At 35.0% G+C, this 27,085-nt stretch overlaps 2 protein-coding genes across 31 annotated transcripts in view; one reads left to right on the top strand and one right to left on the bottom strand.

Moving 5' to 3' along the window:
* Positions 1–27,085, top strand: part of LOC132204715 (coiled-coil domain-containing protein AGAP005037) — a 99,837-nt gene that overhangs the window by 24,774 nt on the left and 47,978 nt on the right. The window lies entirely within an intron of this gene.
* On the bottom strand, positions 12,345–14,585 carry LOC132204411 (mucin-2-like). The gene is made up of 2 exons (XM_059632905.1): positions 14,538–14,585; positions 12,345–14,234 (listed from the first exon to the last, which is right to left on the bottom strand). Exons 1-2 carry the CDS (start codon positions 14,550–14,552, stop codon positions 12,426–12,428), a joined length of 1,824 nt encoding a protein of 607 aa, XP_059488888.1. The 5' UTR covers positions 14,553–14,585; the 3' UTR covers positions 12,345–12,425.

The following is a 27,085-nucleotide window of genomic DNA, read 5'->3' as shown; positions in this document are numbered from 1 at the left end:
TGTTTCTTGACATAATATAAGTTTTTCAAAGTGATGAATTGCTGCTATTATTTTCAATTTTATTTAACAATTTAATAGTTAAAAAACTCACGTAATATTGCACATTTTATATGCTGGTAAATTTGATTTGCAAGTGATAAAACCAATTTTTTTTTCAAAGGACTGCACAAATGAAACAATGATGTGAATAAAACATAAATCCAAAGCTTTATACCTCGGATAAAGCAATGTGCAGGACCAAGCTCATCCATTTTATTTTATCTCTTTGATGTGGAAGGAAACGTTTTTGCAAACGTTTTATTTTTTAAGCTGTGCGTTATGGAGGCCAAAAAAAGACTGTTGAATAAACACTCTTTTGAGGTGCAATGATATTAGCATCAAAGCAAAAATATTTTTCGTTAACGAATTTTTGAACCAATAATAACTGGTAGATTTGGAAAAATAATTTAGATAATTTCTTCAAGTATTCATCTTTCTATTTATGAAGGATTGTTTTCTGACACTTTCTCGGATTCAATCATTTTTTGGTTTTTTTTTCTACTTTTTTTATGCTTCACAACTTTGGATTCACGTTTGCTATGCAACCGGCTCGACATGCGTGCAACGCATCGTGCATACTTCGTAATCCCCCTGAACCATAACCTTTTCTTTTCCCAAAACGACAAAAGCCTCTCTTCGTGAGAGGAAAATCCGTCTTTCATCTCGGTCTTATCCTTTGCCACGTCGTTTCAAATTAAATCGCCGTACAAACCTTTTTGGTCCGAAAATCCGGTCTAGAGAGGAATTCGAGCGGATGAAAGACCGGGTCGAATGTGTGTGAGAGGTCAGCTGGCGCTCGAGTGTAGTCATCTCTTGAATTATTTACGTCTCGTGTGCGGACTGCACGATATTTTAGCATACGCCAAAAGCACAAACTCAATAAAGCGACGGATAGGTGGAGAGAGAAGAGGCAAAATGTCATCTAGGTACTCGGTTGAACTTGTTCAGGAAGCTGAGAGGCAGCAAGAGAGGCGCAAAGTTTATATTTTAAACAAAAATTCATAAGGATGAACAATATGTAGAGGGAGGATAAATGTTGCCGAAAAAGAACCAGTCAATTGCTGCTCATATTTTTTATAATATTTAATATGAATTTTTACGTTGAAAATTTTGTTTTAAACTTTACATGATTGCAATTTGAGTGCTATTTGGTTTTTTAAACACTCGTGTTGTAAACTAACATTCAAATCAAACTCTATTCAAAGTTTTTTACATTTGAAGGTGGATTGAAATTTAAACCATAATTTAAATTACCTTTGAATTATGTTTATTTTCTTGTTTGCTCTACAAATTTGAGTCACGCAAATTCTTAAATTAATGTAAAACTTATCATTGAATTAAAATTGTATTTATAAACAAATTATTCACTTGTTCAAAGAAACCAAACAAACAATTGAATGTTTTTATTTCTTCTATTAAATAGAATCCTTTGAAGTTTTATCCATTCCATTTTTTATTCATAAAAAGATTTTTTGTCTTGTTTTTACTTTTATTTCTATGCTCCCTGCTTGTAATTCTCCCTTTGGAAAACTATGCTGCTTTCAGCGAATTAGCCTTTTGCCTCTCTTTTGAAGTAAACACAGTAGTCACGTCCTTTGTACAGCCCTGCGAAAGAGCCGCGATCTTTGTGGCTCTCGTCCAAGCCCCTCATTATTCTCATTCCAGACAGAGAGGGAAACATGTAGCTCTGGTCCACGGATCGATACTCGGCGCGCGGAAAAAATTATTGCACACGGATGGAGCAGCCAGAGCCACAAAACTAGTTCGCTATTTTATTTACAGCAAAAAGAGACAGAGCAGCGAAAAAGGCACATATGTGATGAAAAGAAGTGACTGTCGTGTGTGTTGCATATCTTTTTCAGCCCAGCTCATTCTCTAATTCAATTACATTGTGGAAAAAGGGCTAAAAAATAAAGATGATAATGCGGCGCCTCGGCTAAATAACAATCTAATTCCGTGTTTGGGCTCTTCGCATAAAATTATACGAGCCCTGGAAGATTTCGGGTGTTTTTTTTTTTTTATCCTCTTCGCCACTCCCTGCTCGAGTTTTTTCCTTTTTGTTTGCGTATCGTTCATGTGGCAGTTCGCAGAAAAAACGGTGCCGATAAAATGCTGCGGCCATCAGACGGGTGAAAATTGGATTTTGCGGCTGTTTTGCACGCTCGAAACACACCTAGCTGATGGAAAATAACAAATTAAGTACAAAATGGTGTGGTTTGTTGATTTTTCCATTCTGCGTTGCCCTTATTTTTCCTGTCACTGGAAATAAAAATTATGGATTACTATTTACTTCAAATGTTTGTATATCAAGTTAAAAAAGTCCATTGCCATTCATCAATTTCAAAAAAATTATCTCCATTTTTTAAAAAGTGATTTTTTTTCATTAAGTGATGTCACATCGCTGATAGCAAATGGCATGGATGCAGATAGTTTTCGATTTAAATAAAAACCTCCTTTTATGTGATGCATGAAAAGAATTCAATAAAGCAATAATCGAGAAAAAGTAGAATAAAATAGTGGTTTTCCACTAATTTCTTCCACATAAAAATAGCTCTTAACTTGCTCAATAAGTTGTTTTTTAAATTTTTTTGTTAGTTATCTATTTTGCAGTAGAAGATATTTAATTTCCTTTCACGTTTTTGTCTAAATTTACGTCTTGCATCTTCATTTCCCTGCCCTCTTCATTTTCGGCTGTCGGCCAGAATCAATATTCGGGTCATACTGCCAGTTTTATTACCTTCCCAAGAGGAGGAAGATCGACCCGGCGATTCCGACTATACATGCGTAAATACGTTCGCCTCTCTTTTGCGGTGCTCGGCCCCAACCGGGTGACTCAGACACGCCTGTGATGCTTATTGGGACAGGGTTGCACAAATTAATAGCAAAAATTTGGAAAATAAAAATATTTTCCAGTAAAAAATGATCAATTTCTTTAAATTCATTCACAATCTGATAAGGAACTTACAATCAATAAACAATGCAACTTTTAATAATCACACAGTTTTTTTTAAAAATTGTTTAATCAATTTATAATCCAATTTAATTAATCTTCTTTACAACTACTAGACATTTAGAAAACTCTTGATTATTAGGTGTAAGTATATGAGCAAAAGTGATTAACTTCTTTGCACTTTATAAAAAAATGAGTTTGAATATGATATTATTAAAATATAATGGTTCTTATTAATTTCATATTAAATATTTCATAAACACTAGTTTGAATTTTTTTATTTAAAATAAAATATAAAAATAAAACAAACATTATTTATTTTCTAAAATTTTAAAATATTATATAATAATAGTTTAAAACTTTAAAACTAAAATATTTTTGTAATAATGAAAAAATTTTATTTTAATTGTCAGTTATAAAAATATGTCCATTTTCTTTTAAATTTTAACACTCATGATATAAATTCAATAAAAAATGAATAACTCTGTGTTCAGATCACTCTTTTTCTTAAGATTTTGCTAACCGATTTTAATATAATTTGCAAATTTACGGGAAAACGGTTTATAATCCGCCTACCGAATAGGCAGAGGCTTGGCGTGTAAAGACTCACGAGAGCCGACCCAGTCCGAGAGACACCGACTGCTTCGGTACATTCACGGGCAGCGCGGCGCGAGTAGTTGCAAAAAAGAAAAGGTCCAAGCAGCGGCGGCGGCGGCGGTGTGGCTTCCAGAAAGCCGTCGAGCCGACCAAAGAAAGAAAGACCTCACTCAGTCCAGCCATGGCGATGCTGCTGTGCGCCTGGTGGTCCAACTCAGGACCAGGGTACCGCCAGGTGGCCGACCGGAACCGCCAGAAGGTGCCGGACGGGTCAACAGGTGAGCGGCACTCGCGAGTGACCCTCGGGGCGACCACGTTTAGCTCATAATTTGCATCCGACTTTCCTTCCTCCTGTTAGTTTGCAGTTTAATGACCTTTAGTGCATAAATTACTTTTAATTTAAGTTAAAAATTAGTTCATTTTATTATTTATATTGTCTATTTTTAAAGATATAAAATATTCATTTGAATTGGGATTTTCTTAATTTTTTTTTTCAAATTTTTCGATTGCTGTTGCTTATTTTTTTCAATTGTTTACCCTCAATTTTTTTGAATGCATCAATCAACAGCTTAAAATTTTTTAGAAAATCATAATTTCTTAAATTTTTCGTCAAATTTTATTGAAAATCATTTTGTTAAAATTTCGAACATTTCCTATCAGTTCCGCTTTCTTTGATTTGAGGAGAGGAGAGTGCCGTAATTTTTGTAAAACTTTTTGTTCGGAATGAAGTGAGTTTGGTGGCCGCTCCAGGTGATCACTCAGGTGCTGCCCAGACCAATAAGTACTCGGTGGTCTCGGCCAAGGCCAGGGCTCGACCTAGACCCTCGGCGGCAGTGACCGGAAACAGCAGGTTGCACTGGCTGGCCAGATGTTGTTGTTGCTGTTGTGTCCCTCCGTATCGACGGAGTGTGGTGTTGACCACCGTGAACAGAGTCAAAGCCAGGCCATCCACTCCTCCAGGTAGGAAATTTCCGAGATTAGAAAATAACTTAATTAAAAAAAATCCTTAAATCATCATTAAGCTGTCTTTACAAAAATTTAGGATTTTTAAAGAATAATTGAGAGTAAATAATTTAATTATAGACGAAACTTCAAAAATAAAGTAGACCTCATCTAAAACAGAATGTGGAAATTTCTAAACTTAAGATATAAAATAATTAGACGGATAAATATAAGATTAATAATTATATTTTATAACAAATAAAAATTGTAATTAAATACTTCAAGTTATTCCGCATTAATTTCGCAGCTAATGAATCGTTAAATTGCAAACCGCATGGTTTGCTCACAAACAAATCAGTTTTTTACCTTTGAGGTGTCGGATTCCTCTCTGCACGCGGAGTGAAAGAAAGTGTTTGCGGTGCCGAGTCTTCTCTCTCTTCATTTTTGCGGCCAAAACCGCAAGCGGAGCAACGGAACTTTTCATGCCGGCCGAAATAAAAATTAATGGCGTTGCAAGGCAGCCAAACAAGCCAGAAAGTCGCGTTTAATTTTATTATATCTTCCTAATAAAGACGACGGAGAGAATGTAATTCGTTCCGAAATTACTCCTTATGTATACGCCGGCAGAATTTATAAAAATATATTCATTTATAAGAAAGCCCAAACTGTTTCAAATAATCACCTCATGTAAAAAAATGCGAGTTTATATATATATTTAATTTTTTTCCTTTTCTGCCGCATATAGTTAATATTTTGAGGCAAAATTATGAAGTATTTTCAATATCTAAACTCTTATACTTTAGGGCAGAAATGTGTTTAAAGTTGTAAAAATTAGTGAAGGGCGTTTTTAACAATATGTGTGCAAAAAAGGTGGAAATAATATCTTTTTTTTAGCTTTTAAAGTAAATCCGCTCGCATTTATTTTCAACAAAACCAACACTCGCAAGCTTAATTTCAATAGGGGATAAAGCTTGCTTTTGAAACAAACGTAAAAATGTAAAATGAAAGCATTATTTGAATGCAATCAATAAGTGACGAAAACCTTTCCAAGTTGTTGAGAATAAGGCGATTAAAGAAATTAAGTCCTTTGATTGGACGGAAGCCTTTTGCTGGCTTCTTCATTCTGTCAAGAAATGAACGTGATTTCTTGCATGTAAAAGCAAAAAGGTTTGTGCAGTAACAATTATTTATGTATAATTATACATAAAATAAAGTGAAATTCAATTTAATTAATTAAAAATAGAAGATATGAAATTAAATAAATGAAATATTTAACTTTTTAACCAAAACAAAAAGATATTTATTTGGCCATCAATTTACTACCTAAATCTTCTAATGTTTAATAAAAAAATTTAATTATGTAAAACAATTTTTTTATAGAATTGTTAAAAGAACGATGAGGGGAATTGAAATAAATTTAAATCAGTCAAAATATAAAACTAATGCTTAAAAACTTATAATAATGCATTTACGCCCAAAAGAAATTTGGATTCTCCATAATATTTTGACCTTTCTCCATTAGCACGAAATTCACCAGTAGCCCGTGTAGTAGTTAACAACCGGCGTGAATCAATTTCAGCACCCAATGAAACACGTGTTGTGAGTGTGTCTTGCATGTGTTGGAAATGCTGTATGTCTAAATGTACACCCTGTGCTGCTCCTTCGCTGATTAAAAGCTGTAAAGCGGACGTTTTATCTGCCTCCGCCTCGCTCTCTCGCAGGTAATTGACAAAAGCTAACGTGTGTTCGGCGCCTTCAGCTCGACGAAATAATAATAATAATTTCGCGGGCATGTGGCGCACGCGACCATAACTCTGCCGGCTTAAATTGGGGTGCGCTGTAATGCCGCGTGGGATCATTAATTAATTATTTGACGCAGATGAGCACCGCACGAAAAGTGTGTGCGTCTATTAAATTGGGACCCGAGAGAATTTTGATAACAATGCACTCGGTGGGAAAAGGGTCGGAAGTGTAGAATTAAATTTGCTTAAAACGTTAGCTCGTCAAAACAATTAATTTCAAACTTGATTAATTATGATTCTGGGTTTGTATGAAATTGGATCTCGTGCTTTGTCAGGTACTTGCGCCGGGTTTAAAATTTTATATTTGTTTAATGTGCATAAAGAAGAAAATATATACAATGGGGAGATTCGTTAATTAATAAAAACTAAATTTTCTTCACTTTTTAATTTATTTGGTTAAATGCAAATTAACATTTATACATATATTCAATACACAAAATTAAACGAAGTAAAATAATACTTGAAGAACTCCCAAATTTATCAATTAAGAAATATTTTCAAATTTTATTCAGTATGTCTTATGACTTAACTTATAAAATTTTAAAATTTCAAAGTAAAAAAATTGTTCCATTGGTAATCGCTCTGGTTATAATTTGAAAATGTTTTCAGTGCTTTCACAACATAACTGTTCAAATAAAATTTTCATATTTTGTAATATAACAATTTTTAATGAAGTACACATAATCATCGCACTCTTTTTTATAGTTTTTAATTGTATTAATATTAATTGAACTGTTATATTTTACAAAATTTAACTTTCCACCAATAATTTAAACATCAAAATTTTATGAATATTTATAATTTCTGCTGTATTCTTTCATCTTTCCTTTTCTTTTGGGCTCTCTCTACCCTTCTTTCTTTCACTCGGCACTTAAAACATTGCACACTTTTGCAAGTATTACCCGTGCGCGCACACAGCTGGCATCTGGCTCGAGCTCGGCACTTGCGCCTCGAAAGAGGAAGAAAGGTCAATACCACCTGTGCTGCTCGAAAAGGCACTTGGGCACTTTTCTCGCTTCCCCGCCTCGCAGTCAACTCTCGTATGCATATTTACATGTGCACACATATACACTAGAATTAAAATAAAGCAATGCAAATGCACGTACAAGCAATCCGATGCAAGAGGCTTTCGCAACATCAACCCGAGAGTCTTTTTTTATTGCGGCATTTTCTTGGAAAAGCAACTAAAGTTATGTTCCTGATTAAAATTGCAAATGCTTGTGTTCCTTTCAAAGTAAATTGATGCTAAAATTGTTCGTGGAAGCAAACTTCAGTATCAAGTTTCAGATTTTAATTGACAGGTTGAAAGTTTTATTTTACAAATTGAAGATGGAAGAGTTTTTGTTTCATAAAATTAATTTTATTAATTAATTAATATAATATTCACATTTTAATTTTCAAATGCATGTTTTATAAATTTAAGTAGACCAATATAATTAATTGGATTAAAATTAATTACATAGAACACGTTTTCATTCTTAGAATTCTTCTAAAAAAATAACAGTAAATAAAATCTTGCCTTTATTTCAAAAGAAAAATTTGAACAGAAATTTTCACGTAATAAAAATTTACAATGTGTGCGTAGAAAGGTCATCAACATTGCGCCAAACCTGCACGTTTTCTGTGGTGCTCCAGGCCAAGTTATGACTCATAAGGTACCAGATTGTTTTGCTGTTCAAACTTTGCTACGTGTTCTCGCGCGATTGTAATTCAGGCGCTGGGTTTACGAGTGCGATGCAAAGAGAGAGATACAGTCAACTGGTTTCGGCTTTTATATTGTGCAGTTTGGTCTCTCAACAGCCAGCGTTTATTATGCAAAAGTGGTTACATGTAAATTGTGCGCCCGGCTGCGGCAGCGGCAAAGCAAAGAGACTATGATTACGTGCACACGACTTGCCGCGCCCCGTAATTGAATTTTCTCTATCGCCGGAGAATAGGTTGAAGAAGAGAATGTGGGCCAGGGTTTGGAGAAAAAGTAAGGAAAAAAAAAAACGTTTTATGAAGTTAAGTTTTTTTAGTTCTTTTTTCGTAGCAAATAAAATATGAGAGAGTTGTGAAATCTTGAAAGGATGATAGTTGAATAAATCATTTTTAAATTTTTCTAAAAAGTTATTATTATTTTAATTTTATATTCAAAAAGTTAAGATTGTTGATGGAATGAACGCATGGGCAATTAAGCTCCTTCATGATATGATTTCCATGAAAATTTAATTCAGAAATTTTTTCTTTGAATTATTCAGGCCAATTTTAAATTTAGATTACTCGTTATGAAACAAATGATCAAAAAAAAACAAATAAAACTCCATAAAAGAATTACTAAAGTCCATTGAAGTTTTTTCAGCGAATCACATCAATCATGGATGGCAAACGAATAATTTTTCTCGTCTGTCGTGAAGCCAATTACGCGTTTCCAGCTGCATCAGCTTTTTTTATAACTGTCAGTTTTCTGATCTAATCAATAATACTTCTTCGATTCAAACTTCAAACATTCATTAATGTTTAGAGAAGTCGTGGTGGGTTAGTCTTCCTCAAGAAGTTCAAACATTGCAATTTAATTGTAAATTACATAATTTTTTTCTTACAACTGCTTTATTTGCTCTTATTTTCGGTTCATAAAAAAATATGATTCTTTTTCATTCAAAATTTCAGTTTATTAAGTATGGTATGATTATTAATTTTTTTATTAAATGTATTGAAAAAAATATTAAAAACTTTCTAACAACAAAAGTAAGACGACAGATTTAAAGGCTTAGTGTGTCAAGAAAATTAATGTATTTTAGTCGATGGAAATTTATTGGGTCGTTACGTTAATGATCATACTTCATTTACAGCCAAAGTTTCATTCGACCGACACCTTTCGCAGATGGTTCCCCTTTTAAACGGCCCAAGTTTTTCACCTGGATGACCTCAGAATAGATGGATATAAACAGCGCCCATTCATGTCGTGCGCAAGCTACCGCAGTTTTCAATTAGCACATAAACGAGCGAGGGAGGCCTGACCGAGTTAATGAGCTCGTCGGCTCTCTCGTCGTTGCTTGAATTTTCACATGAGCAGGTGCAAATGCAAAGCAGTTGGGCGTTTCAATCGAGTTTTGGTATAAAGCGGCTGATCGATCGGAGAAATTTGTACGTTTAACTGGAAGCTAAATTAATAAAAAGTTAAAAACTTCAATTAAAAAAAAAAAAAAAAAAAAATTAAAATTGTGGTGATTTGAATTTAAAAATCGGCTTTTCCTCGATGGATTTTTGTGAGTTGTTTATTGCTGCAGAAAAACAATATCCTACTCTACATGTTTCGGCTGCGGGCTGCAGCCATAATTCATGACTACGAAAACATTTTGACAAAAATTAGTACAAAAATAAATCATTTTTCAAAAATTATTTTTCTTTCCAAGTGACAATTTTTCGTTTTTTGATGAAATGTTGATTTCAAATTTTCACGAAAAATTGTCAATTGGAAAGAAAAATAATTATTGAAAAATGATGTATTTTTGTACTAATTTTTGTCAAAATGTTTTCGCAGCTCATGAATTATGGCGGCAGCCCGCAGCCGAAACATGTAGAGCAGGATATTGTTTTTCTGAAACAATAAACAACTCACAAAAACCCATGGAGGAAAAGCCGATTTTTAAATTCAAATCACCATGAATCAACCCATGATCGTGAAATTCTACCAGAAAATTAAAAATTGCTTGTTAGTTATATAAATTTATAAAATAAAATTATTTATATTTTATTTTTAAATAATATTTTTTATTTTAAAATAAATTTTTTAAATTGTATTATATTTATTATATAAAGTTAATTTTATAAATTAAATTTCTAAAGATCTTTATTGATGTTTGTTGTAGAGGTGGCGGAAACGAATCATATTTTATGATTTTATTTTTTTATTATTTCGATAAGGTCTTTGTAGTTGAATTTAGTATTATGCTATTTTTCAGTAATTAATATGTATTTTTTGATTAAGTTTTCCTGCTTAAATGTCTTGTCTAGCCCCACCATAACTTGCAATTTCCAAATGGCAGTGCCGAAAGTTGTTGAAGTAAACAAACTAACGCAAACCTACACGCATGTTATTAACCTAATGCGAGGCGGCAGACGCAGAAGTCATTTTCATCGTGAAAACGCCCAGAGAGAGCTCACGAGAGCATTGTGGTGCGATGCTGCAAGTTTGTTGAGCCATAAAAATGAGGTTAAGCTCGGCAACCCGGGCTCATTATTCATCGTACAAAAGCAGAGGAAACGCTGCAGGACGGAAAGCAGTGGAAAAACGAGAGAGACAAAAAAAAACTGGATCCTTTTAGCAACAGCACATCCAAAAATAGAAATTAGGTCTTTATTTTTTACTTTTGTTTGGAAAATTTTCCGTGCCCCAAATATGCAGAGTTGGAAATTTAATGTTACAAAAAAAAAATTATTATATAATAATGGATAAAATTATTTTGAAAGAAAAAGTAACAAGAATTATTTCAGCGTACTTTCAACGAAAACTATGCAGGCGTTGTCTGGCAATCCGCCACACTTTGGAGACGCGCGGGTTGCCTAAGCTTCACTCAGATGGCACTTCGGTCTCCAAAAGTGCTCTGCATCTTTGCTGTTTTATCAAATTTTATCATTATATCTAACGTGTCGACCGTCGTGTAAACTTTCTCTAGGGAATAAATCACTTAACTTTTACGACAGAGCCAATTTCTGCTGAAGGATGAAAGGAACCGCCGGGGTTGATTTTGATTAAAAGCACATAATATCCGCTTAGCCTTTTTTGTGCTTCGGGACGCAAATTTAGCAGAAAACGTGCACATACTGTACATCTCATTCAGTCAGTCTGGCGGGTCCAATTTCGCCGACTCGGCGGCTTTTCCGCGTGTGGGTGGCCGCTTGGTTGGGTGCGGTGCTCGTGCACGGCCAGTCTGTTTTTTATTGATCAATCACTGCTTCTACGTAATGGAAGGGAAATCGCCAACCATTCATACGTTTCACTTCGTCCCAGTAAACAAATGTACAGACAGAATCCACTTTTTCTGTGTCTGAGCAAGATGATGTTTTTCATCACGTGCCACCTTTAACTTTTGGAGAAGGCTTGAAAGTTATATTTTAAATTGAAATCCACAATATTACGATTGTTCAGAGAACAAAGATTTTATCCATTTCTGGATTTTATTTTTTAAATCATCTACATGTAATTTAATCTATTAAAAGTTTTTCAGAAAACAACTAACACAGTTTGAATGCATGAAGGATGGTGAAAAATCAAACACTTTTCAATTCACATGGCCTAAAAGATTATGAAATTTATATTTCATTTTTTAATTTTTAATGTTAAAAAAAAATGGTTATAGAGATTATTGGGAGGGATTGAATTTGAATTAATATCTTAATTATTTGCACTTTTAATATACATACATGTCTCGTAGTTATAAACTCAGTTTAACTATTCCACTACAATATATCGTTCCTCGTGTCGAATGTGGTTCTATCAATCTTGAGGGTAAGTGGCAGTCTGGTGCGCCAAGGAGTTTTAGTACTTCCATCTAGCCCGTCTCATCTGTCTCTTCAAGCTCCTGCCTTTCCCGGTGACAAAATATGATAGAGGTATGTCGCACGCAGGCCTCTTTCGCCGCCGTTTGACTTTCTGCCCGTGTGCGCTTTAACAGCGGACGACCTTTTCATCTTTATTGAATTTTCTGCCAACTTTCGCGCCTGAGAGAAAGTGACTGATGATGAGGCGGATGCCCAATATTCTCTTTGAATGCACAGAAAATTTGCGCGAGAGAAAAGTTGCCCACTAGACTTTTAGGTCATTAATTGAAAGGCAAAATGAAACGTTTTAAAAGAAGGCGGCTTTTAATCAACGAGTGTTTGTTTAATTAGGTTTATTTTTACACTTTTATTTTTATTATATACTTATGCAAAAAATTGTTTTCAAAAATTTTATACTATCTTAAATTTGAGCAACGATGGCACAAACAATCAACACTAATAAATTATATTTCCTTCATTTAATAAAAACAACTAATTTTTATCAAATTCAGTTTATTAACATTAAAAATTTTAAACCAAAACCGCTAGCAAATTTTAAAGACGTAATAATTTTATTGGGAGTTTGTGACATTAGTTGAAGCAACGCTGGCGCGAGAAGTTGTAGATTCATGAGTGGTGGTAGAATCAGCTGAAGAATTTGAAATTGGAAGCAGGGGAGCCGCGCCTCTGAGCAACATCAGCGGTTGAATGTTGATTGCCATTCGGGTGGTGCTTTGACTTTGGAAGGTGGTATTTGCAATATTGGTATCGAAAATCATTAGCGCTTGTGAGTCATTTGAAAGAGGTGGTTTGGTCGTGGAAGCTACCGGACCTGGCATTGCCCAAAGTGGAAGGGAAGCTTTCTGCAGGGTAATGACCGGTTTCATAGGTAGATTCTGAGCAGGAGGAGCTGGAAAACCGGTAAAATATGGAGGCTTACTGACGTCCAGACTTGCAGTTGATGGACCGGGTGTTGACTTTGTTGTCTCTAAAACACTGTTGACAGCTGGTGGCGCTGGCACACCGCGCAACAACATTGCCACTGGCATTATCGGCTTTTGAGTTGACACAGTTGTTTGTTTTGATGTCTCAGGCCCACTTTCCACTGCTAGGGGTTGTGCTACACCTCGGAGCAAAGGATTCATTGGTTCGGCTGGAGGATCTATTACAGGAGCAGCACCCCGCATTAACAGGAACGCTGGAATTACAGGCTTTTGGGTTGACACAGTTGTTTGTTTTGTTGTATCTGGAACTGTGTCCACTGCTAGGGGTGGCAAAGCACCTCTGAGTAAAGGATTGATTGGTTCAGCTAGAGGATCTGCTATAGCTGGAGGAGCACCACGCAATAAGCTAACCACTGGCAATATTGGCTTTCTAGTTGTGGTAATCGTAGATGTTTGTTTTGTTGTATCTGGAACACTGTCCACTGCTAGGGGTGGCAAAGCACCTCTAAGCAAAGGATTCATTGGCTCAGCAAGAGGATCTGTTATAACTGGAGGAGCACCACGCAGTAAGCTAACTGCTGGCAAGATTGGCTTTCTAGTTGTAGAAACTGTAGATGTTTGTTTTGTTGTATCTGAAACACTATCCACTGCTGAGGGTGGTGCAGCACCCCGCAGTAAAGGATTCATTGCTTCAGGAAGAGGGTTTGACTCCTCGGCTGGAAGATCAAATAAACATGGAGTTGTACCACGCAATAAAGGTACCGTTAGTTCTGTAGGCTTGGTCGCTGTCGTAGACGTTTGTGTTGTTGGCTCTGGAGTAGTGGTCACTGCAAGGGGTGGTACAGCACCACGCAGCAAAGGATTCATTGGTTCAGGGAGAGGTTTTGTCTCCATGACTGAGGGATTATTTATAGCAGGAGACACTTCACGCACTGTCACTATAGGCTTTTTGGTTGTCGTAGCTGTTTCTTTTGTTGTCTCTGGATCTGCGATTTCTACGGATGGTGTTTGAAATTTCAACATTTTATTACCAAGAATAATCGGAACTTTATATTCCTCGGTTGTTAAATAAGTCTTTTTCGTCGAAAGTAATGAGTCGTCTACTTTTTTAATTGTTGATATCCGAGTAATTATCTTGAATTCGGAATTTGCAGCTTTCTTAGCTGTGGCGCTGGTAGGTCTTTTTGTGTTTGTCTGGTTTGCTGCAGTTGGCTTATTTTGCAGAATTGATTTATTTGGATTCTTGGAAGTTATTTTAGTCGTAATGACCTTTTTCTGATTCTTCGTCTTGTTTTTGTTCGCTTTAGCGCCGTTAGTTTTCTTTGCGTTTGCTGCAACCTTCTGATTCTGCCTTGCAACAGATCTTTGATTCGCATCTTTGCCGTATGCAGAATGCACTTCCATGGCAATTATAGTCATTATCAAAAGCGGCCATACCTTAAAAGAAGATAAATAATTTGAATAATGAATGGTATAAAGGGAAATAAAAATTTAATCTTTAAATTCTGTAAGTTGATTTTATTTTGACGACACGAATTAACCATTTTTCATTACTATATACTTGTTTAAAATTATTTAATTTCAACACAACACAAAATCTCTGTAGAAAATTATTGCTCTCAATTTGTTAAAAATCCATCATATAAAATATAATTTAATTTGAGCTTCTAAAGTTTGTTAAAATTTGCTTAAGTATCTCATTATAATATATTTTACATAAAAGGAGCAAGTCATTCTTACCCCGATAGTTTTCATGGTTCTTCACAAAGTGATGACTATTAGGTTGAGTGCAACCTAGACCACAACAATAACGGACTTCCGCATCAGTTAGAACGTTTTGTGTGCGCTTTTTCTAAATAACAATGATCGCACAAATTGATAATAAAACTGCAGGATGGACACGCTCTTTTCAAAACCATGATGACAGGTATAGATTATCAATCTAGATAAAAAGGCTCGTATACGTACATTAATTTTTTCTTATTGTCTATATAGCGAAGCAGGAAATTAAGTTTTGCATGTAAAATTGAAATTAAAATTGCTTTCATTACCGTCGGAAATTAGTCAAACTAATTATTTTCCAGCTCTTTCATTTTATTTCATTAATTAAAATGCAGATTTTTGAAGAATGTCACTTAATAAATTTTTGTGGTCATTAAAAAAATATCCGATAAATAAACCAGGTACTTTTGTATGAAAATTAAAAATGATTCTCTTGAGAGGCAATGAAGAGACATTAATTAAAATCTATCAATAATTCCCACGGGTGCAACGTCGGCTGTCGCAATCAACAAATCGTCACAGCAGTCTGGGCGATGAGGGTGACGTCACCAGGCAGGGGTGCATCCACCCTTTGCCAGTCAGTCAGTGGGTTTTGGCGAAAGTCGGCCGGCTGGCGCTCTGTGGGTGCAGCTGCAGAGGCACGCCCCCTTTTGCGGCGCAGGGCTTGGTCCTCGCGCTGCTGCACCCCCGCGCCCTCCACCCTCCTTTCGCTCTACCCATGCACAATCAATAAGAGCATCAGCAGCCACTGGCGAAGCAAAAGCGGCCGGAGGAGTCTCTCGTTTGGTTGCATGGTCGCGGCCACGATAAAAGTCGAAGCTGCCGGGCTGAGCTGCTAGCTGGTTTTGCAACGGGCACGCACCGGGGCCCCCCATTTGCCCCCCGAAAAAGATGTTCAGATCCGTCTCGGGGCCGGCCTGTTGTTGTTGTTGTTGTTGTCGCCCGAGCCCAAGGGGACTCCGGTCAGCCGGCCGACTATTGGACTTGCAACACTAGGCTCTCGCAGACAGCAGTCTAGATAATGTTTGTGCGATGGAAGAACCGGAACAGCAAGACCAAGAAGAAAAGGAAGCTTGGAGGTAACTAAATATGGAGCAAATTTATTATCGACTGCTTTTACTCGTCTTGTTTGTTCATAAGATCCAAAAATTAATTTATAAAAAACATATTTCCTGATAAAATTAATTATATAATCTTTCTATAATTTTTAAAAATTAATAAAGGTAAAAGAAGCAATTCCAGTTTTGTTTGTATTCTGCAAAAAAATCCGATTTAGTCGAGTCAACTAAATAATTTTGTTACTCTCTCTTTGCATTCACATTACATTAATTCGTGGACATTCTCTTTTCAATTAACAAAGCAGTGTCAAACCGTCTATTCTCATTAGTTTCAACCGAAGCAAACATTTTCACTCACAGAGCCCTTTCTCAAAAGTACCCCAGCATTATTCTTTGAAGTCGTTAAATCTGCTTGCAGAGCGCCTCACAGGCTTATTAAAACAGTCACTTTATTCCATGGCCTTTCGTTTGCCTTCTAACAATCAAGGATAATTTTGTGGCTGAAAGAGTAAATTATTTAAAAAGAAATATTGCAGATGCAGTTAAATTTTCCAACGTACAAAGGAAAAGGTTTATAAAAATTGTATTTATCGGTTCACTTGGGGAAAAATTGTTCATAAAAATATTTTTTTTATTGGAATGCAATTTTTTCCTTCACGTTTCAGTAATTTCTTGCTGATTGATTTATTTCCAATCGAATATTAATTATTCAATTAGAAATACAAAATGTAAGCAAAGTTACTAATTTCTGCAGAACGTATTTAAAAAGTCTGTTTCTCCTTTGATGGAATTTATTTATTTTAACGACTCCAAGTCAAATATTTCAGCAACTTATTTTGGAGCTTTTGTAATCGTGATTGTCAAAGCCGCGTTGCTCAAGTCGGAAGGAAAGAAAGAAGTGGCTTCTTAATTAATAAATTCTCTCTCGCGCTCTCGTCAACCCCTTTTTCTCTCTATTGTTTGAGCCGCACGCGAAGACACTTTCGCCTTGCCTTCTTTCTCCCCTTGCATTATTTTTTTTTTTTTGCTCGTTTTTTCCTACGCGACGCCGGGTCTTTAGTGCCAAGCACATACGCATGTTATTAAAAGGGTTATTCCACCACGTTTGCTGCTTTTCAAACTCATATATTGATGGCAGCGAGCGAGGGCGCGCGACACACCCACGGCTCACTCCAGGGGTTGGAGGAAGAAAAATGTGCCCTCGTCGGCAGCCAACCCTCATTTCCATTCGCAATCAGCGGTCTTTTCGACGCCTCCAGAGACCTCGATTAATTGGTTGCGTTTATCCGTAAAAATTATTTTGCCGCAGCATAAGGCGCGGAAAGATTGGCAAAGGGATTAATTAATAGAGAATACTTGAGAGGTGGAAAAATGTTTTAAATATTTTCCTCCATAAAATAAATAGTTATTTGACAAAAAAATTTTAAATTATTCGTGAAGAATTTTTATGACTCCGTTATTAAAACACTTAAAAACATTAAAAATAAATGAAAGAAAGTATACAATTTTGATTAAATCATGGAAAATTTATTTGGAATCCTAAAGTATCATTTAATAAGCATTAAATTGCATATTATACTTTTTACATAATTACATTTTTTGCCTTTATTTTTTGCTCAATTTGAGCTTCTTCATAATTTGTGCTATCCAATGTTAAGGCTTAATTATTACTGCTTCTTAACATGAAAAATATAATTGTTCTAAATTAATAAAAAAAAGGATCAAAGTTACTTTTAAGTCAGGAGAGTGCATCTCAGTTTGTTCTTTTATTAAATTCTGGAAGGATTTTAATTTAAATTACTCAATTAAATTTTATACCATAATAAAACAAATACTTCGAATAAGGAAAGGATGCAGCGGACTTTAAGATATTACTTCAACTTTCACTCAGTATCTTGTGCGTGGGATGCCATAATTTAAAACAAGCAGATAAAAATAATTGTATATTTACAGTTTTGTCAGTTTTTTTAATTAATTATTTTTCTATTTTAATGATAAGCGTCAAGATTAAAAAAAAAATACTATTAAATATTAAATAATAAAAATCAGCTTAAAACATAATAATAAAATAAATATTATCTTGTTAAAAATATTACATAAATTAAAAATATATTAATTTGATGGTGGTGTCTTATAAAATGAATTTAAAATGAATAGCGTTTTACGTAAAATTGAGAGTAAAATTAAATAGACGTTTTTAAATTTACTCTCTACGACTGCCTGATATTGACAAGGGCGTTTTGTCTTTGCATCACTATAATATTCCTCCGTGGCCTAATTAGCCGTTGAGGCAATGAGGGTTGCTTTTAAACGCGCGCCAGATTGCAGAGGGAGACCCGCCCTCACTTCCGACGCTGCACTCGCGCGCAGACAGGACACCGTGTACCGAGAGCCAATTTCGTACTTAAGGTCGTGCCCGTGTCATGGCGCACAAGTAGCAAAGCAAATTCGCCATCGCAGGCGGCTTATTTCGCGAGACGCCATTCAATTGCTCGGTGTATTTATTTAGCACGGAGTGGCGACTGCAATATTGCGGCGCTCCTTTGACTAGAGAGAGCAGAGAGACGCCGTCCTATTTGTCTGCGTGCCAAACACACAGCTTTTCGGATAAAAATCGCCGCATAGCAAAGTCGGGCTGAGAGAGCGAGTGGCTCTTTTAGATTCAGTGGTACCTTTTGAATGGAAAAGCCGCCTGTACGTGACATTTCATATCTAATTCATCAGAGAACCATAAACAATTTTGTTTTGCAGAAGGCTTGGAAAAAATACTATATCGAATAATTTTTTACTTCCCAGTTCATTCTAACAATAAGCTGGTGAAAAAACCAGTATGACTATTTTCTGCAAACGCAAGTTTATTTTGACAACGTATCTTAGCAAATTGAATGTCATTCTGAAAAAAAAAATTGATAAAAGACCACTTTCATTTAATATTTTATTTATTAAAAACTAATTTTTTTTAAATTTTCTCAGTTTCAAACTTTTTATATAATTTTATTATAATTGTTGTAGAAATTCATTTTCAAATTAATTCTGTTTGATTATAGTTTTATAAAATATCTGAAAATTTCATTGAAAGCTTAATGCATTAATATTTTCAAACAAAAATTTACTTTCATATTCCAATCAAAGCGTAAATTCTTTCAAAATCAGTACTGTCATTAATTTGATTCAAAGAAATCAATAAAATTGAACTAAATTATAATTGTGTGCTATTAAATATTACTTGGAGCCAAAATCGACATTTCTTTGACTATTTCAACTAAAAGATAAATCATAAAAATCGAACTTTTCTAGCACAACGAGTCTGTGCATCGTTTTATTGCAATTATTTTCTAAAATCAAGTGACGATATTAATTGAAAATTGCCCAAATTGACTGTTTAAATTTTTTCACTAGCTATTATACTAAAAATAGGACCTTTTTTAACTCTTTCTTATGCAAAATTTTTATCTTCTGTACCAAATCAATATGTACAAATTTCCAAATTTTATTTCGAGCAGGTTTCAACTCTGAAAACTTTTTAACTTTGGTGGCTTATCTGTCTAGTCATGACCCTATCGTTCTTCAGGGTCAGTCAGATTTCCTCTTCTTCTTTGTCTTGAAGAAGCAGTTGCAAAATTCATTCCATTAGGTACGTACGCAGTCGACGCCGCCTGCGCTAAACGACTTTTTGAGTGAAATATGTTCATTGGGGCGTGAAGAGAAACTTTTTGGTGTTTCGGCCCGAGTGATAAATGAACTTTAATTCATTTCCCAGGCCGACACTGTTATTTTGCACAGGCAGATTTGCGTCGGCCTTGTCTCGTGGCTGCCGCCGTGATTAATGCCTCGGGCGGGGGATGCTTGTGTGCGTGCAAATAATGCCAGGGCGAACTACTCCCTCAAGATTCGCGCTTCATAGAAGCTTCGTTATGCTTTGATCGCATTAATTTTTGCCCGCCAGCTTTTGCCGAACGTTACTCGGCTGCTTATCGGCAAAGGGGGACTTCATTATCGTCTCTCATTGTTGTGCACCACAATGTGCCAAACTGTGGGTGGGCCTTGCTGATTACGATACAGTGTATATAGATTTCATCAATTTGATCCAAAATTATTGTATTTTTTCTGCATTTAGTTTTTGAAATTCTAAATTTATTATCAATCACAGGAAAGGCCTCTAAATATAGGTTTTTTTACGATATTCGTGAAATTCCACGCAAAATAAATCTAATTTATTGTTAAATATTTTAATTTTTGAAATTCTAAATTTATTATCAATCGCAGGAAATTTCTCTAAAAAGAGGGGTTTCTTATGATGTTCCACACAAAATTTCAAATTTATTGTTAAATATTTTAATCCTATAAAGAATATTGGAATTTCCTGTTCAAAATTTAATCAAATTTAATCTTTTTAAGCTCACAAATTCAAGCAGTTCTGTTGCGGACTAGTTGATTGAGGTTTATTTAAAATTTTTGTGAGGGTATTAATTTTCTTACAAAGCAGACACTGCGTTATTTTAATTATAATCCAAAAGTTAGATCAGTTTTTTTTATATGGAGTTATAATTCCTAATCTTATTTGTGAGAATAAATTTGAAAAACTAGAATGAAATTGCCAGGACAACCAAAGTTTCTAGCGCAGATATTTATGTGAACTAAAATAAAAATAACCATTTTAATTTTATATTTATTTTTATTATAATTAAAATAACTCTTTAAAAATTGATTTTTTTTACTAAAGGAAACTTCTTGTTTACGAATTCTTATTGCTGTTAATGAAATTGTTTTGTGCTAAAAAAATTAAAATTGAGTAAAATTTTAACCAAACCTTTTCCTTCTTTCGGTTAGCAAAAAGAATTTACTATGAACCGTGATCAACAATTTTTTTGAATTAGCGAATGCTTGTGAAACTTTTCCCAAACTCATTTAAAGATCGTCTTCCCCCGCTCTGTTATTCAGATTCTTCTCCATAACCTCACAAAAAGCTGCGGTTTTCACAAGTTTGTCCAATTTCATATTTTCTTTTGTGCCTCCAACCAGGCAATCATCCCGTCGCTAAAAGTTTTCCGCTCTTCTCTCTCGTTCTTTGGCGAGCAGAAAATTCCCCCGATTGTTCTCCGGCCGGGCTAATTCGCGTTCATTTTACTTGCAAATGCTCGAGACTCTTAAACGCACATTTTCCAAACGGCCGCAGAGTGAAAAACGAGCGCCGCAAACCACACAACTGCCACCGCGCTGCTCTACATAGATATCATTCTTCCTTTTCCGTCGCCCCCATACGTTCCCATACTCATTCGTGGTGCATAATACATAAATTTCGGTCGCTCGGGAAATGAAATAATAAACAACAATTCCTCCTTCTCTCGTCGCGACGGCTCCCAGACGTCTTAACGACGCAATAAAAATGCACGTTCGTGTATATTAACGCCGACGGAGCAGCGGCTGGAGTAGTGAAAGAGCCGTTAATTGAATTACAACTCCTGCTTGTCGTCTTAAGTAGATACGACTTTTTAATTAATTTGACTTAAGCATAATGGAATCAGGATCAAATTTCTACCCCAGCTTATTTCATTTCGCAAGAGTTAAAGTTTCCATTCTTCTCTCAAATGGATATTCTTTTTTTTTATCGCCGTTCAATGAAATTTGAAAAAAAAATTATCTCTTTCATTGCTTAATTTAAATGAAGAAACAGACTTGAAAATTTCATAAACTGAGAGTTTATGGTTTGAAAACTCTCCAAAACCCATGCAAATTACTTTTAAAAGACACTTTGAACCAGCGTTCAACTTTTTTAATAATACTTGGTATTTATTTTTCAATTAGTTTTATTCAGATTGCCTCAGATTGTGGTGAAGGTTATTTGCATATTCAATTTCTGTTACGTTACCAGGATTAAATGCAGGATGAATTTATGAATATTTACAGTGGATAATTTTTTCAAGAAAATTAGTATCGATTTTGCTCAAATGCGCATGATGATTTCTGTAATTATAATTGCACCCCTGATTAAACTAAATGAATTTTTAATTAGTGAAAAACTCTTTCCGCAAATTAATTTTGTGGGCGATTAACTCAGGCCTAATTTATAATTTGTTTTTCTAGGTATTAACTTTTTGATATGAAAAACTGTCCATCAGACTTTTAAAGAATCATTTTATTTTTTATTTACATTTTCTTTATTTATCTCTTTCACTGTCAAAATCAGAGATTGTTCATGTTTGTATCTGCGGAGAACACAAAACAACCGATTTCAAGTTCTCTCTTGGCGTACACAGACATTTTTCACGTCTTGGAAGTGGACGGCGGGTTATTAAATATTTTATCTTTGTTGGCCGTTCGCCAACAGAGAACGAGTGTAACCGTTCTACGTCTCGCTGGAAAAATCTTGCTTTTTTATTACACTTGTATATTTATCTCCATATTCTTTTTTGTTTCAGGTAAGCGATTTTTCCTGCTTGACAGATTGACTTGCCATTCTCCGACATGTGAGTACCTATTGGGGAAAAAACAACCCCACCTTGGTCTCGAGATCCGTTTGCTCTCTTGATTGGAACGAAAATCTAGAGACTTCTGACAAGGGAAAAAAAGCACAGGGAGAGGATAAAAGACTTCGGTGACTAAAGAAAAAAAATAAGGGACGAGAAAAAATATAAAGTTTTAACCAAGGAAATTCTTGGAAGAAGAAGCCTTTTGGAATTCTGATTGGGGATTTCCACTTAAATTATGAGCGAAATAATTGATCACGTTTTCAACCTATTTAGTAATAAATAAAGCCCAAGTCGGCCAAAATATTCCATTTTTATGTCTAAATTGGGATTAAAAAATCATGCATTAGAGTAAAATATCGAATTTTAACATAACTCTAGAGTTAGATGTTTAAACAATTTTTACGTTTAAAACATAAGATTTTCACCTAAATTCGCACGAATTTTTCTGGAAAAGTAGCTCATAAAAAAATTACCAAAAACTCGATCGATTTACGTTAAAAGAAATCACCAAAAAGTCAAAACAAGTGCGTTATTTTCCTAATTTTTATTAATATTATAGATTAAAAATTAAATCATTAAAAATTGTTTCCTTATTTAAATTAATAACACGAATAACTCTTACTCTTAGGAGGAATTAATGGGAAAAAAAATGTATGAAACCCTCATTTTTTGAGATATTTGCTAATGCAGTGTGCTTTTGATTCACCTGTGAAAGTTGTGCGCACGCATGGCTGGAGGCTGGAAAAGATCGGCCTCTCTTTCTCTCGCCTCAAATTGCGTGAGCTGCTCTCTCTCTCTTTTGAGTTTATGAATTTATTTATAAAACAACAGGTCCGCACTACAGCGCAACTCGCCGCCAAAGGCAGCGGCGGCGGCGGCTGCAGCTCTCGCTGTACTTTAGATACAGAGCTTGCTTGTGCCGCGATGCGCCGTTCTGCGAAAGGGCGAAAATTTCCCATGGTGGAGTGCGAGAGTGAAAAAGTGTCACGTTCACGCAGATAAATCCTCAAAAGGAAGAAACATCGGTCGCTGGCATGTTTATGTGGAGGCAGTGCGTCTCTCTCGAAGGTAGGACGGAAAAAAACCGCTCGTTAGGCAACCGGCTCGACGCCGGAGAGACGCCGGCTGCGGATAAAAAAAACTCGATTGGGCTGAAAATTTTAATTCAGGCTAGAGTTTGCTGTCAAAACGGTGTTTTTTAAATTAATTTTTTAAATTAATTTTTTGAATAAATTTAAAGTATTTTGAAAGATAAATTTGAAAATTTTAATCAATATCGAATAAAAAAAAATTAATATTTTGTTGTGAATTTGGTTGTATTTATAACTTTTAAATCAACAAACTTGAGGGGAAAATGAGGACTGGGAGAGGCTTTGGATAAATATTTTAAGAGGGAATGGCTTGAAATAAATAAAATAAGTTTTTTATTTTGCTCGATCCGATAATTTTGATTGAATTTCAATTTATTGCAATTTATATATTTCTATCCCAACTTTGCATCACAAAACTTTGGAATTTTTAACCAAGATGAAAATAATTAATTTTTTTTAGTAAAATTTTGTTGAAACAGCTTCAGGCGTTCATAAAGGTTACATTTGGTCAAATATTTATTGGCAAAACGTCAAAAGCACAGCTCACTTGCGATATAAATTTTATCATGAAACTCGGTTACGTTTCATCCGCAGTTAATAAAACCGAGTTTGATCTCTTTGAAGACCAATCGCAAAGCTTAAGAGCCTCCAGCAGAGACGAATCGGTCTTTTGAAGCCACACAACCTTTGAAATTAGCCTCCCGAGAAGGTGCTGCTCCTTTTTTAAGCGTCAAACGCCGCAGCGCGTCTTCATTAAAATGGAAAAAGCCAAAGTGCTTCAATCATCGGCGTGGTGCTGTGCGGGCTACATACGCAAACAGGGGCTCTCTCGCTCAAACATATACGACTAATGGCTCGACCCCGAAAGCCGCAAAGGACGACCGACATCAAATCCGCCCTCTTTCACTCTCTCCCCATTTACTTTGTGCACTTTCATTCTCTCAAACAATTTGACGTGGTGGCGGTGCCGGCGCCGGGTTTCTCACTCGTGCGAGTCTTATTGCTTTTTTCAAATTGAAAAGGAAAGGGAATGGCCAAAAGAGAAGCGCACGCCGAAAGTAAAATTAAAGAGCCTGTGGGCTGATGGCTCTTTTTTTTTGAAAAGTTAAAAGCTGATTTTGAATTTTCCATTTATTTTTAAACAATCAAATACGATTAGAATTTGAAATTAATTTTAAAAATAATTGTGTTAAATAATAATTAAATCAAGAAATGCTTATTTATTGATTGAAATATTTTTAATTTTCCACTTTTATTTATTTTCCAACAATTCTTCTACGAATGTAATTTGAATTTCAATTATAATAAAAGCATGCAAATTCGAAACCCCTTCTTCTTGTTAGGCGGAAAAATGGTCCGATAAATAATACTCTGTGCAATTTCGCCAGGTTGGCAGAGTGCCAGTGAAAAAGACAAGGTGTGTGCGCTGCCGGAAAAACAAATTGTGTTGCGCATCAGGTGCGCAGGTAGGTGGAAAAATTCTGCGCCCAAATTACGCATTCCATCAGCCCGTCGGGCAGAATTAATTATGCACGTCTCGTGCACACAGCGGCTCGTTTAATTGAGTTGCTTTCAACGCCTGAATAGAATTAAGAGTAATCCGGCTCTAATTGCTTATTAAAAGTTATAAGTAGCAGTTTGTACCTCGCTCCATCTGCAGCTCCGTCGCAGTGCAAAAAAGTGAGCTTTAATTTTGCTACAATCTGAGAAGATGATGAAAATACAAAAGTTTCAGCTGAAAATAAGCTTTACTAATGTTAATCATAATAACTATATTAATTATATTTGAAAATTATAAAGTAAACTATGATTATTTCATATGTATATATTTTTGAGTATGAATTTTCAACGGAAATAAATTATATACATGGTACTTTCAGCTAAAACTTGATATAAAACAAGAAATAACGCGAAAGAAAATTTATGATGCTGAAATTGAAAGTTGAAAAAATCTATTTTGAGATAGAATTTCAATATCAAATGTGTCAAGAATTGAGAGTCTGCTTTTAATTTTTTTTAGCTATTTATTTGTTCAAAATGAAAAATACATTTTCCTGCTCTTATTAAAGCCACAACCTAAGAGCTTAGGACATTTTTCCCTATAAAACAATAAACTATTAAAAACCCTTTCAAGGAAAAACATAAAAGTTTTATACTTTTTTCGCTGAAACTTTTCCGGGAACAATTGATCTTGTGAGCCAAACGATGGGTAATGTTTCTTTAAATTAAATTTTCCTTACAAAAATTAATGTTTTTATGCGTAATTTGTTAAACACTTTTCGACACTAGAGCCTTTCATAGCCATTACACTTTCAAAGAGCAGAGGCCAGCTGAAGACACCACCCCACACTTATTTCTCTAGCGAAAATTAGTCCATGGGGGCGTCGAAATGAGAGGAGCAAGTTTCCGGCCGCTCCACTTTACGAACGGCCTTTCCTTTTCCTCTCTTTTTTTTTTCTTCTTTTTTCGGCATTATGCGCGCCCGCGTGCATGCGAAAGAGCTTCCTGTGCGATAAAAAAGAAGTTGAGTAAAAGTAGGCGAGCTCAATTTGATTACTGCAAAAGTTAATGCAGATGACGGACGCAAAGGTTGAAGTATAAAAGCGCGCCGGAGAGGTGCAGACGCAGAACGTGTAAAAGGCTTTTTGTGTCGTCGCAAGGGAAAGTACAAGAACTCTTGTTGTTTCAGTTGAGTGCTCTCAAAATTCTCGCAGGTGAGATGTTATTCAACGAAATTGCCTCGGAAATCTGGTGACAAAAGAATTTTGAAAAAAAAAAATTAATAATAATTCAAACAATACGTTTTTGCTGCATATTTGATAGGGGACCTAAATTTTGACGTAATAAAAACTAACTCCTTTGTATAAAAAGTCCATTAAATATTTGTTAAGTTCCAAAATTCGCTTTGAAACAAGCTATAGAAGATTGTTGGAGATTAATTAATTATTAATTTTTAAAATACAAAGATTCAAATTACTTTTTTGAAGCAGGTCGCTCTGGATTTCAAGGGGTTTCGATTCAGACGAAAATCAAAAAGTCTGACAATGTAAAAAGGGAAGTCTCTCGCAGTGTGCCTCGCCAAAAATAACGCACGCCACCATTTAAATGAGCCATTAGTCGCGCACTCGCAGGAGCCATAACTCGGAATTAATGTTGGCACCTCGCATTGTGACAAACGATCCAACCATTGATCAAAAAAATTCTGCCACCGCGGCGCCGAGCAAAATAATGTATATTTATATAACGTAGCAATCCGGCATGCAGGTTGAATAATTCAACAGAAAGAGGGAGAGTGAGTGAGGTATACACAAAACTTATGAGCTGGATACAAATGGGAAAAGAGACAGACAAGGCATAACACTTTTTTCTTCTGAGAAAAAATATACATAAAATACTTATATTTCTGAATTCAATCTCGCAGGAATTTATGCCTGCAAAATTTTTAGACGTGAATTGACAAAAAAAAAAAAAAAGAACGTCAGAAATTATAATACTTTAAAATATGAAAATTAGGATTTTACATTTTACCAATGAGAAGTCTTAAAATATAATATTTCAAAGTTATCAATTGAAATTAAAAATTCAAAAGAAAAAAATTTTTTATTATAATAAATAAACCGTTCCTTTTCACTGATACTTTCTTAAATGAGAAAAATGAGAGGTTCTCGAGACGGTATTTTTAGTTATCAGTTTAATTAGGCTTGAATCATAAAAATGTTCCCAAAAAAGACCTAAATTGAATATTGAAAAGTCACAAATATTTGTAGGGGCGATTTATTTAAAAAAGAAGAAAATATAAATTTCATTTATTTGTTGCTTATTTCTCCATTTTGGTGTAAAAAGTTTGTATTATGAAAAAGAATTGCTGGCCTATTGAATTGTTGGAA

The sequence above is a fragment of the Neocloeon triangulifer genome, unplaced genomic scaffold (genome assembly GCF_031216515.1).
Source record: "Neocloeon triangulifer isolate White Clay Creek 2 clone unplaced genomic scaffold, ASM3121651v1 ptg000022l, whole genome shotgun sequence".
In the NCBI taxonomy this organism is placed as follows: domain Eukaryota; kingdom Metazoa; phylum Arthropoda; class Insecta; order Ephemeroptera; family Baetidae; genus Neocloeon; species Neocloeon triangulifer.
This window is presented reverse-complemented; position numbering and strand designations above follow the sequence as displayed.